This window comes from Piliocolobus tephrosceles, chromosome 5 (genome assembly GCF_002776525.5).
Source record: "Piliocolobus tephrosceles isolate RC106 chromosome 5, ASM277652v3, whole genome shotgun sequence".
In the NCBI taxonomy this organism is placed as follows: domain Eukaryota; kingdom Metazoa; phylum Chordata; class Mammalia; order Primates; family Cercopithecidae; genus Piliocolobus; species Piliocolobus tephrosceles.
The window spans coordinates 53,360,883-53,374,611 of record NC_045438.1 but is presented as its reverse complement, the minus strand read 5'-3'; the positions used below and the strand labels follow the sequence as shown (position 1 = coordinate 53,374,611).

General features: G+C 37.2%; 1 protein-coding gene across 1 annotated transcript in view; it reads left to right on the top strand.

Annotated features, from left to right (window-relative positions):
• Positions 1-13,729, top strand: part of SYNE1 (spectrin repeat containing nuclear envelope protein 1) — a 524,167-nt gene that overhangs the window by 431,229 nt on the left and 79,209 nt on the right. The window contains exons 121-125 of the mRNA XM_026454397.1: positions 68-215; positions 2,233-2,327; positions 5,558-5,792; positions 7,421-7,615; positions 12,137-12,262. Coding sequence (XP_026310182.1) covers positions 68-215; positions 2,233-2,327; positions 5,558-5,792; positions 7,421-7,615; positions 12,137-12,262 — 799 coding nt within the window. The remainder of the gene's footprint in view (positions 1-67; positions 216-2,232; positions 2,328-5,557; positions 5,793-7,420; positions 7,616-12,136; positions 12,263-13,729) is intronic.

The window sequence follows — 13,729 nt, the reverse complement described above, 5'->3', positions numbered from 1 at the left end:
TTTATATGCTAGAGATATAAGAATAAGCAGCAAAATAACCATTGTTCTTTGCCCTTTGTTTTTTCAGCAAGTTGCAGTCATTTTTGCTACAACATCAGACTTTCTTGGAAAAATGTGAAACATGGATGGAGTTCCTAGTTCAGACAGAACAAAAGTTAGCAGTAGAGATTTCAGGAAATTATCAGCATCTTTTGGAACAGCAGAGAGCACATGAGGTAAGTTGTATCAGTAGATTTGAAGGTAAGAAGAAATTTGTAGGCCCTTGGAAGATGCTATAAAATGCTGTGTGGGAGAATTAAAATCATGCCCTTTACCCTGAGTGTCCAAATGCATGCATCATTTTGCCTTCTTTCTTAAACTTGAGGTTTTGATAACTTAACTATAAAAATGTAGTCCTGTTTGCTGCTCTGATTGGGTATAAGCACATGTCAGCCTTCAGTTCCTTGTAAAGTATAAATGCCAGAGTTGTGGTTAAAGGTTACTTACTCAAGACAGGCAACGTTGGTGGAAAGTGTATAGATCGTTAGAAAATTTTCAATTGGGTTAGAGACTACTTTAATATTGCCAAGGTCAATTGCTTAAGAGACTATGCTTTGATCAAAAGTCTTTAAAAGTGTTGTGATCGTCAAAGAGCATATATGAATTTTATACCAGGAAATCAATCTATCAAATGTCTCTCCAGGTGTACCTCTTGATTAAATTGCATTATAATTATTTCTTAAGAAACAACGAGGGAGAGGAACTATATACAAAAATTAAATTAATAAATTTGCCCACTGTTAGTCTTTATGTTTACTGGTGTAACTAAGTTGGTCAGTGTGTTTATGAATTATATGCACATGGAGAGATAAGTCTTACCTAAGAGAAAAGAAAAACAATTCAGAATTTTTTAAATAGAGAATTTAAAGATATCTAAGGTATTTTTAAATCCAGTTTTATTGAGTTGACAGATGATGAAATAATAGAAAAAAACAGCAATGAGATTGCATCTCACTCCCACAAGGATGACTGTAATGAAAAAATAGCAAATGTTGGTGAAGGTGTAAAGAAACTGGAACCCTAATACATTGCTGGTGGGAATGTAAAATGGTGAAGCTGCTTTGGAAAACAGTTAACATAGAGTTACCATATAGAGTTACATAGAGTTAAATAGCGTGATCATATAACCCAGCAATTCCCAGTATATCCTAGGTATATACTCAAGATGAATGAAAATATGTGTCCACACAAAAACTTGTATAAGTACATTGTTTATAGGAGCATTAGTCATAATAGCCAAAAGGTGGAAACAACCCAAATGTCCATCAACTGATAAATGGATAAATAAAATGTGATATGTCTATGTAATAGAATACTATTCACAATGAAAAGGAATAAAGTACTGATATATGTTGCAACATGTATGAACCTTGGAAACATTATGCCAAGGGGAAGAAACCAGTCACAAAAGACTACATATTGCAAGATTCCATTTATATGAAATGTCCAGAATAAGTAATCCATAGAGATATAAAATAGATTAGTGGTTGCTGAAGGCTGGAGGATTGGGAGGAAATGGGGAATGACTGCTAATGAGAATGGACTTTCTTTTTGGGGTGACGAAAATTCTAAAATTTATTGTGGTAATGATTTTAAAGTCTGTAAATATAATAAACACCACTAAATTGAACATTTTAAGTGAGTGAACTGTATGGTATATAATTGTTGCTCAATAAAGCTGTTTAAAAAACAGTAGAAATAATTAGAAGGACCTGCTGTTGAGTTTTTTTAAATAGTGAAATAAATTTATTAACCTGACTGAAACTTAGAAACAGTGAGTTTTAAAAGACAGAAAAAGACTAGGCTATTTTTTTTTCTTTGACTTCTTTAAAGGCCCTAAGCTGTTCTCTAAGTTTTGAATATGGACCATATTTTATACACAAATTAAACCAGAAAACAAATTGTGTGTTAACTTACTTTATTAGGTGTTTTTGAAAGAAAGAAGAGAGATATAATTCTACTTTTAGTCACCTAGTTTTAGTAAACCAAACACTAAACTTTATCTTTGAGTGTATCTTAATTGATAATTTTAAAATAAATGATTCCTAAACTGCAAGATTTCACACATTTTCTGATTCAGCTGGTGATAGCTTTCATAGTCTTGCTAACACTAGAATATTTGGAAAGTTATCAGAGAACCGGTCACTAAAATTAGGAACTCTAAAGTATGTTCTTCTTTTTTTAAAATTATAGTTGTTTCAAGCCGAGATGTTCAGTCGTCAGCAGATTTTGCACTCAATCATTATTGATGGGCAGCGTCTTCTAGAACAAGGTCAAGTTGATGACAGGTAAGATCTTTGATAAATTATTATAAAGAAAGGTTCCAGTAAATTAATCATTTTATTTTTAATGAGCAGATTAGAGGGCATATATCCAATCTTCCTGAGGTGATTGAACTGTAGTGGAGCCTCAGTAATTGGAGGAGAAACTTGTCTCAATCTCTGAAATGACTGAGTATTGAATCTTTTTAGAGAACTGCTATTATATTATATGAAGGGCATAGAGTAATTGGAAATCACCTAGCCAACCTTCACTAGTCATCTGTAGGAAATGGAATTAATGAATAGATCAGCATGAGCCATATCAATGACCTGTCAATGGTTTGTAAACAGATGCTTCTAATATTCTCACATAATTACAGAATTTTTTTTTATAAAAGGAGCATAGAGATCACTAGCCCATCTTTCTTACTTATAGATGAAAAACCTGAAATCCACAAATGTGAACAGATTTGACCAAGGTCACAGAACTAAGTAGCAGCAGAATCAGGCCTGGAGCTCATGTCTGGTTTTCAGTCAGTACTGGATCATACCAGCCAGCTTTCTCATGCCATGAGAATTCTTCTGTGTTTGAAAATGGTTTGCTACCTTAAGTCAGATTACATGCCGCCTGAAATCTTTCTTCCTCTTCATATACAATAGAAAATTATCTCTTTATTAAAATTAGAGAGGTAAAAATTTATCTTCTCCCCAGATTTATGGCAAGTGAAATGACAATTTCATACTATATTTATATTTCCTAGAAACAATATTTACTTTATGTAATCTACTTTCCATGGTGATATTTGAGTATTAGCCTCATGTATTCTATTACATATGTATACCTTTCTCATATTTAGGAACCAGTAGTTGTGACTATAATTAACCTGATACTTTTTCAAAAAATAAAAAATAAATTATGTTTATTGAGAGTTTCGCCTTTAATGTTGTAGAAACAATTTCAGTTTTAAGTGGATATTTCTTTGGAAGTGCATAAAAGATCTTCATGGTTAAGCTTGGAACAACAAAATGTGATATCATATTTATTCTATTTTAAGTAAGCCAAACTTAAATATGAGCTTTCTTGAGAATTTAAGGCCTTGAAAATAAAACAAATACAAATACAATTAACTTTTATCTTTTGCTTTATCATTTCTTAGCCAACTCTCTAACAATATTATAAATGTTTGAGTCATTAAGTAAAATAAAAATTAAATACTCACATGCAAGCCAGCATCTACTAAATTTTAAATACTAACATTTAGGGAAAATACACCAAAGAGATGAAAATGGGAGGTTAGAACCTACTGACAATAAGAAGGCCCCAGATTGCAAGTGTATTGTGTTCTGAAAGTTAATTTGTGAGTTATGTTTTTTAGAGCTTCAAGTTCGGCACAGGGAACAATGTCATGTTTTAAGTAATTCCTCATGCTGGCAGGTAGTTTGGGACAGCTTGGTTGTATCAAGAGAGGGTGGGGAATCCTAGGAGACCTTGGATGGTTACGTGATAGGGAAAGCAGGATTATATGGTATTCTCAAGTCCTGGAGTTGTACATTTTCTGCAATGACAGATGCTTGTAACTTTTAGGGAAGTGTCATGAACCTAATTCATCACAATTGAATGCTACTGCATTGATTATATACAGCAGAATTTCCTTTCAAAAACAGAAGTCATCATCAAAATCTAAGTAGCTATCACATGAATTATTTCTTATTTTATTTTTTTTTTTTTTGAGACAGTGTCTTACTCTTTCACTCAGGCTAGAGTGAAGTGGTGCTATCTCAGCTCGCTGCAACCTCCGCCTTCTGGGTTCAAGTGATTCTCCTACCTCAGCCTCCCGAGTAGCTGGGATTACAGACACATACCACCACACCCGGCTAATTTTTGTATTTTTAATAGAGACGGGATTTCACTATGTTGGCCAGGCTGGTCTCAAACTCCTGACCTCAAGTGATCCACCCACCTTGGCCTCCCAAGGTGCTAGGATTAAGGCATAAGCCACCGGGCCCGGCCCTTTATGGATCTATTTTTAAAATGACAGGGCATACGACAATTTTGCAGGGGCTTTATTTAGTACATTTTATTTTTAATACTTGTTTTCTTGATGTTGACTGTATATTCATCTTTTGTTTAAGTTGAGTCATTAAATAAGTTTCTAGGACTAACAGCATATTTGGTTACAAAAATCAAAGTTTATAGTGGTTCTGGATAATAGGAAGTTTCGAGAAGATACAAGTTCAGAATAGTAAGTCCAATTCAAAGTTGCTTCTACCCTTAAGAGGATAAACGCAAAACTCTTATAGTAGAGAAGTGCAAGCATTTAGTATTTAGTATTAAAGTACAATATTACTTTCACTTTATGTGTGAATAACACTGTAATCTACATAGAAACTCATTCTGTTTGATATAGGACAAACCCTTACTAGCCAGTTCTAGAGCCATAAGTTAAATATTAAATAAAACTTAATAAAGAACTACCTATATTTTTTTAAAGCTAGAAAACAGAGAGGTAAGAACACATTAGAAGATCTGATATTCTTTAGCCTGAACTTGAGAAATCTTAAGGAAAATTTATTATTTCTAAATATATTAATGACATTTATATAGACTATGATAACAGGTTTTCATCTTTCTAAGAATAAAGGGAAGTCAGCCTCCAATGTAGAAGAGATAATTCAGATGAATGTGTGGAATGAGTTGCTAAAAGTTGGGGCTGTTTATTATGAGGGAATACTGAGAGAGTTTATGGAGTACAGTTTTTAAAAAATCTTTTTAAATCACATAGTTTGATTCCAGTGGCTTATGATTCGAACTGAAGACAGAGGTTCTATATAAGCCTTGTTCCACATGTTTTCCTGCAGTGCGGCCCACAAGACGACATCACCATCACTGGCTGCACGCGTTGCTATGGAGCTGCGTAGGATTTGCAGCTATTCCCATTGCACCTGCAGCTGTCCACTCCTCCCCTTTCATGCTTTCAGGGAGAGAGAGTGAAGGACAATGACCTTATTGTATATTTGCCTTCAACCTATGCTGAGACATGAAAACACTCACCATTTGCAAACACCGGTAGTTTAATTTAAAAAATTAATTACAGTAGACCCAATAACCCGATTATAGATCATGGCTTGATATTTGAAAACCACCATCCTAGATCACTTCTCAGGGCTTAGGGTTGTTGACAATGCATACATTGGCTGATTGCATAACTGCATCCAAGATAACAGTGTTTTTTACCATGTAATTGTTTCTTTACTAGGGATGAATTCAACCTGAAATTGACACTCCTCAGTAATCAGTGGCAGGGAGTGATTCGCAGGGCCCAGCAGAGGCGGGGGATCATTGACAGCCAGATTCGCCAGTGGCAACGCTATAGGGAGATGGCAGAAAAGCTTCGTAAATGGTTGGTTGAAGTGTCCTACCTCCCCATGAGTGGTCTCGGAAGTGTGCCTATACCACTGCAACAAGCAAGGACCCTCTTTGATGAAGTGCAGGTAAGATGCAAAACACAGTGTTCTCACACCTCTTAGGCATTTCCACCGCACTCTTTACCTTCGCCTCGGTTTTTCAAAAGGACTCTAGAGTGACATTGCAACTGGGACAAACATTGTTCTCAAATGTCAACAGAAATATACAAAATGATTGCAATACAAATCCCGTATCTAATGGTGAAATGATAGTAAGCCCCAGCCTCTCACAAAAGCTTCTCACACTTCACACATTATGGCCTGCCACAGCTCACTAAATCCCAGCGGGGATGAAAAGGTAATGGCAAGGAAAGAAAAACTTCATGTTGCTTGCATACATTTTATTCTTGAGCAATTTAAACACGTAACTTAAGTACTCCAAAGAAGACAGGAAGCCCTGTCCTGTTTGAGTTATTTGTTCATTTCCAGGTTGCCCCTTACCTTTGGGCTTCTAGCTTCTTAGACTGATACCTCCTATCATTCTAGTGAGTTCTTCCCAGTGTATCCAATGTACCCAGTCAGTGTACCCAGTGACTCTTCCTTTAAAGTCACTGTTCTTTGGTTCCTTTCTCCTCCAGATTTCTCTGGAGCCCTCATTTGCAGACATGACTTCAACTGCTACCAGCAGAGAAGGGGCATATCGGTATCTTCTGGTCATATTTACCTGCTGTACTTTCGACTCGTGTTTCCAACCACCTTTTGGGTTTATGTCTATGTACATCACAGATGCCTTGTACCCTGTGGATCCCAGCAGAACCTGTGATCTCTGGACCGACTATTCTCCCTTTCCCCTCACACTTCCAGGAAGTGTCATCAGTCTAGGAATCCTAGAATAATTTGAGAGCTATACTTCTCCTCATCAATCACCCCCTTATCTAGTCTCTCCAACTCTATATCCCTGCTGCCACTGCCTTGGTTAGGTGCTCATGATTTCTTGCCCAGGTAGACAATAACTTCCTAATCTTAGTATATCCAACACATATCCTTCTTCCATTCTACTTTCACTTGATTCCTGGGTGCTTTTATTAAAACTTTAATCCAAACATCAGTATTCTTCTGTGAACCCCAGTCACTTTTAGTATAAAAACCAAATTTCTGCAAGATGTGGTCTGGCCTCATCTCCTACCACTCTTTCACGTGCCGTCCACACTCCAGCCACTGAAAACCATACTTAGTTTCCTGAATCTATCGTATTTTTCTCATATAGTGAATGTGCGCATCCTCATTTCTCTGTGAGAAGGTGTCCTCTCCTCCACTCCTGATCACACTCGTCTCACCGCACCAGGTCCTTCTTAATCTGGTGAAGTTCGTGTCTCGCAAGACTCATTCAGCCTTTACTGCTTTGAGGAAGCCTCTCTGCCTCTTGATGCTCCCCCTGCTGGGTCAGATGTCCTTCTGTATTCCCAGGCATCAGTCTTAGAGAGTGGTTCTTATTGCATCAATTGTACTTACCTTGGAGACAGAAACTAAGCCTGCCTCTATTGTATTCTCACTCATTTATTCACTGGTGCATGCGTGTGCGAAGCACCATCACAATAAATGCTTGCTGGATGAAAGAGGGCATGCTATGCTCAGTTAGGGCCATTTAAAAAGCCTTATAGGAAGGAAACGATGAAAGAAAGAATGAGAAAATAAAAAGCTATGGTTCCTTTCAGTTCAAAGAAAAGGTGTTCCTGCGGCAACAAGGCAGCTACATCCTGACTGTGGAGGCTGGCAAGCAACTCCTTCTCTCTGCGGATAGTGGCGCTGAGGCCGCCTTGCAGGCCGAACTCACTGAAATCCAAGAGAAATGGAAATCAGCCAGCATGCGGCTGGAAGAACAGAAGAAAAAACTAGCCTTCTTGTTGAAAGTAAGTTCGGTTAGAAAAAATCGAACCAAAAAACTCTTTTAGTCGTTGTACTACTTCCTCCTATTGTTATTCTACAAATCAAATAGTGAAATTATGAAATAATACCCTGCAGCATTTTGATCCTCAGTGTTTTGTTTAAGACTTTGTCTTATCTTGAACAAACTGGAAAAGTTTCCCAATTTTCAGCATTTAATTTTTCAGGACAACCTCCCAACAAAGTAAAGTCTAATAAGACTGTCTAAGCCATGAATTCTGATTAATGGCCAGTGTGAAACCTTAGCCATGTGATGACTTTATAAATCCATACAGAAATTCAAAGGGTAGGTTCCACTCCCTAATCTGAGACTCTAAAGTGGTTTTCAAGATTGATATCTCTTCTTTTATGGAAGGGAAAAACCAATCCAGAAAGATACTCTTGATTTATCTTAGCTGATCCAAGCAAGCTGCCATGAGATAAAATCTCCAGGAGGTGTATTAAGCCCTTAGTTGGATGCAGATCACATACTGGTCACACAGTAAGTTTTGGAAAATGTAGATTTATCCGGATCTCCCACAATATACTTTTCTCTCTCACTCTCCAATTGCATGTATAATGCATAATTAAATGAGCAGTTTCAAAAGGACAGGGCCTCTAAAATAAGATAATCTCAAATTAAAATCATAGTAAACCAAATGACCTGGTTAACTTATCCTATCTAAGCCTCAGTTTCCTTATCTGTAGAGTGGGTGTATAATTTCACTATCTCCATGTGGCCATTGTGAGCACTTCATGAAATAATGACAGTGAATCATGTGGTACCTTACCTGGCTCATACTGAGCACTAAATGAAGGATAGTGATATCATAGTTGATGTTATTATGATCTTCAAAAGTAAAGACACCTAAATGTTATGGTCCTGTATATGTTGATAATTACCAACACTTGAGTGAGGGTATCTATTAAATTGGGCCTGTCACATGTTTGTATCGAAGGTAATGACTAAGATTTTGTTTTTTGTTTTTTTTTAATACTTAAAAGTGTGCACACCCACTGGATTTATATTGAATTTTATTTAATAAAATATTGCCTTCTGTGTAGGAAGCAATCCATCAAAAATGCCACTGAACATCTATAAAGAGCTATTATTTGCACACAGCACAATTTCATCAGTAATATAATATGCCGAGTTCATTTTCTTCCTTTTGCTTTTAGGAAAGGATTTAAAACATTGTAACTTATCCTGTAGAGAACATGTTAATCATTTTTTTTTAATTTGTGATGTGATTTTTGGAGATGTTTCCAAGACTTAATAAGGCATGATGTCTGAGTCACTACATTTGCTTTTCTTGTCTGTTTGTTGGTGTAGAAAACATCCACTTTAAGAGATATTTGCAGGCTCATGACATTACGTTATTTCCTTATAATTCATGTCATAAAAGGACTTGGTTATAGATTTAGAATCTAAGTCATCCTTGAAAAGAGGAATCCCTCTTCTCTTCTTGTTAAAGTTTATTTTATTTTGACTCTTAACACTACATCTTGTTTGCCTAAGAAGGAATTTATGAATCTACATTTTATTGTTTATATACCCTCATTTTAGTGTATTTTTTTACCACAGCTATAATATTTAGCTTTTAATACTGTTAGAAAGTATGCCAAAAATAGGCATTATAATTTCACATTCTGTATGTTCACCTTCTTCACTATCATCTCTTAATTTTGTTCTGAAAAGTAAGAAGCTGGTCTTTCTTTCTTTCTTTCCTTCTTGTTTTTTTAATTTTTGTTTTTGTTTTTTGTTTTTGACACAGAGTCTCACTCTGTCACCCAGGCTGGAGTGCTGTGGTGCAATCTTGGCTAACTGCAATCTCCACCTCCTGGGTTCAAGTGATTCTTAGGCATCAGCCTCTCAAGGAAGTGGGATTACAGGTGCACGCCACCACGCCTGGATAATTTTTGTATTTTTAGTAGAGATGGGTTTTCACCATGTTGACCAGGCTGGTCTCGAACTCCTGGCCTCAAGTAATCTGCCCTCCTTGGCATCCCACAGTGCTAGGATTATAGGTGTGGGTCGTGGCACCTGTGATGATCTTATCTCTTTTAGATCAATAAACCTGCGTCAACTGCATGTTGATTGAATTCAGGGTGTTTGATAGTTTTATTGAGAATGTTGTTTAATTTAAGCAGAAAGAGAATCTTTTTGTCTACTCTCACTATGGTTAGCATCAATGAGCTAATTGTAGCCTGGGAACACAAAGATATATATATATATATATATATATATATATATATCCTTACTTGGCATCTTTCTTTTCTTGATGAGACAGCGTCTCACTCTGTCGCCCAGGCTAGAATGAAGTGGCGCAATTTCAGCTCACTGAAAGCTCTGCCTCACGGGTTCACGCCATTCTCCTGCCTTAGCCTCCCGAGTAGCTGGGACTACAGGTGCCCACCACCACGCCCGGCTAATTTTTTGTATTTTTAATAGAGACGAGGTTTCTCCATGTTAGCCAGGATGGTCTCGATCTCCTGACCTCGTGATCCACCCACCTCAGCCTCCCAAAGTACTGGGATTACAGGCGTGAGCCACGGCGCCTGGCCAAGATATTTTAAAACAAAGGAGAATTTCAACAACTCTGTCCCTGGTAGACAATTTTGTTTGTTTGTTTTTTAAGGACTTTTTTTTTCTGGTAATTGGGAAGAGGGAATGTGGTTATGCACTCTAAGAAGTTCCATGAAGGAATTTTAAAGAGAAATGAGACTTGTGCCAAATTCTCAGTTCAGTTTTTTGAATAAAGATATTTTGAGTAAGGAGGCGCTTTAGTCAACACTGCTTCCAGAAGATAGTTGTGGTAATAACACCTCCGGGTTGTTATGCTCAGACTAAGGTGTCAGGAGAGAAGTAGAAAGAATCCAGATAAGAAAAGACTCCTGATAATAAAAGAGATATTGTGAAGGAAGATGGAACATGATTTGACACCATATTGACAACTAAAAATGATTCTAGCCATGATTCTAGTGGTCTTGCTTTGGAATTCTGTAATTCATGGTGTAGGGAGTGGCCACTGGGGAGATGAGTGGGGAGCGGAAAGCCCTGGATTGGAGAGTTTGGCAAACGGGCAGTGTTGGACAACATGAAGGAGACTTGTTTAGTTAAGTTTAATTTTCACTGGCACTAAGAAACCGGATATGAGTTAATATGTAGATAAGGTGCTATAAAAAAAATCAAGCTCCGCTTTGGTTCCTGTCATTTTTTAAAATTTCAATTTTTTATTACTAAATATTACATGTGTCTGATTTTTAAAAATTAGGTAATAATTGAAGTATGCAGAGTAAAAAATGAAATTTCCCTTATCATATCATCCAAATTCTCCTATCTTCTCAAGAGGTAACCATTGTTACCAGTTTGCTGTGTAACCTTTCAAAACATAACCACACAATAGATGTTTTATTTTGTCAGTACATGGAGATCTACCTCATTCCCTATACTGCCAATCTCTACCATCTGTCCTGGCCTATTCCTCTCCAGAGCACTTACCGCTACTTTGCATATTAGATATAGATTTCTTAAATTGTGCATTATCTCTCTTCTTCTACATCTTAATTTATATGGGTTTTTATGTATTACACATGTAATCCTTTGCTATGTATGTTTCAGCATGAACAAGATAAAACCAGTCAAAAATGCCTTGCTTTTGTAGTGTGTGTTTCTCTTTCTGTAAGACATTCCATATCCTCTTTTTTTTTTAATCCCTTATAGTACATTTGGGAAAGGGTAGATATCGGGTGCAGTTATGGATGGAGTTAAGAAAGAGACAAGGTACTGAGATTATAGTCCTACCTCTGCAGAGATAGATTTGGATTCAGATAACATTTTTGGGTACCTATAATATTCTGGTCATTGTGCGTGATGCCTTGGCACTCATTGCTTCCTTTGGGCTCCAATAAATATGAAGAGTTTGTATTTTTTGCATTTTCATAGGGAAAATGGAAACATAGAGCATTATCTGCTTAAAGCCACCCAGATCATCAGTAACAGAGTCAGTTTTCAACTCAGCTCTTCAGATGACAAGAGCATGTTGCCTCCCCTGGCAATGAGTGTGGGCCTACCTTCATATTGTTCATCGGGCGACTTCCTTTTTTTTCGTTTGAGATGGAGTCTCACTCTGTTGCCCAGGCTGGAGTTCAGTGGCGTGATATTGGCTCACTGCAACCTCTCCCTCCCGGGTTCAAGCAATTCTCCTGCCTCAGCCTTCCGAGTAGCTGGGATTATAGGAGCCTGCCACCATGCCTGGCTAATTTTTGTGTTTTTAGTAGAGATGGGGTTTTACCATGTTGGCCAGGCTGGTTACAAACTCCTGACCTCAAGTGATCCACCCGCCTTGGCCTCCCAAAGTGCTGGGATTACAGGGGGAGCCACCACACCCAGCCATCTGTGTAACTTTCATTCTTTCTCTGGGAATGAAGAAGAGTGTATCTTTTCTTTTTCCCCCAGCTTCCTACATCAAAAACATCTATGCTATTTGTTTTTATTCACATGATAGGACTGGGAAAAATGTGAGAAAGGAATAGCAGATTCCCTGGAGAAACTACGAACTTTCAAAAAGAAGCTTTCCCAGTGTCTACCGGATCACCACGAAGAGCTCCATGCAGAACAAATGCGTTGCAAGGTAAATTACTGAACTGCGATTTGCACTGTCATCTATCTGTGTGCCTCTGCTGAAATAATGTCTTTGAGGCTACATTCCAGTCAAACTCCTAGGTTGCCTACATGCAGATACAAGATCCTAGTATATGACATAAGGGCAGGCAACTCAGGTGAACCTTGTATTGCTGATTTATTGCAGTTCTTGAAATTATAGACTAGTTTATGGATTACTCCAAGGAAGCAAATGAAAGTTTAAAACACATTAAAAGATATTTAAAAGCTGAGTCAAGAGCAATAAAGTCATGTTTTAAAAGCATCCACACTGGGGAGTCATTCTACCAGAAGAATCTAGTCTACAAGAAGAGAGAAAAAAAGGATCAACAGCCTGGAAAATCTGCAGACAGCAGCCCTCCAAGGAATACACCCTGTCCTCCAGACCATTATGCAAGGAAAGGGGGAAAAATAGCTTATCTCAATGACTGCATAGAGACACACAATCCTTAAATTGCTCAGGGTTCTAAGTACTTAAAGATTATGATCAACACCTCAAATGGTACTTGAAAGCAAGTCAGTAGCTAATAATACAGACCACTCCCTGGATTATGAGCTCTCAGAGACCAACACAATTCAGTGGCTGTAAGATTCATGCCTTTCACATCTTTGTAGCCAAGTGAAATGCCCAAACAGCAGTTCTTTGCTGAGCAATAGGCTGATCATATCAAAAGTACCTTTAAAAAGGTTTTTCTTTCAAATTAAAAGTGCCCTTATGTTCCCCAGTCATTTGCAAATTATTGCTCTAGGGTAATTCTGTTAAAAATTCGCATATACTTAAATGACTTGGGTTTCAATTAGAAATTCTCTGCCTCGCTTTGGCAAAGAAATCCCAAGCATTTAAGAGATGATAATTGTTAAAGAGGTCTAGAAATCATGAAAAGTGCGGCTATAAGAATTTTTTCTTCAGTCGTAAAATCTAAGGATATTATTTGAAACTTGAAAAAGGCAAATTAAGGAAAATTAAAAGGTAGTATGTTTTACATCATGGATAGAAAGTGAAAGAAGTACTATCATGAGCTGTTACATTAAGAAGTATGCAATGGTTACAAAGATTAAAAAGTGCATTTTAAACCTGTGATTATAAATTTATTAAAAATAATTAAAGAAGCCAGCTGTGGTGGATCATGCCTGTAATCCCAGCACTTTGGGAAGCCAAGGCAAACAGATCATTTGAGAACAGAAGTTCAAGATCAGCCTGGGCAATATAGCAAGACCCCATATCTAAAGAAATTTAAAAATTAACCAGAGTGGTGCTGCTTGCCTGTAGTCCTAGCTACTGGGGAGGCTGAGGCAGGAGGATCACTTAGGAGTTTGAGGCTGCAGTGAGCTATGATCACACCACTGCATCCAGCATGACTGACAGAGTGAGACGCTGTCTCTGAAAAAATAAAATAAAATAAAATAAAATAAAATAAAATAAAATAAAATAAAATAA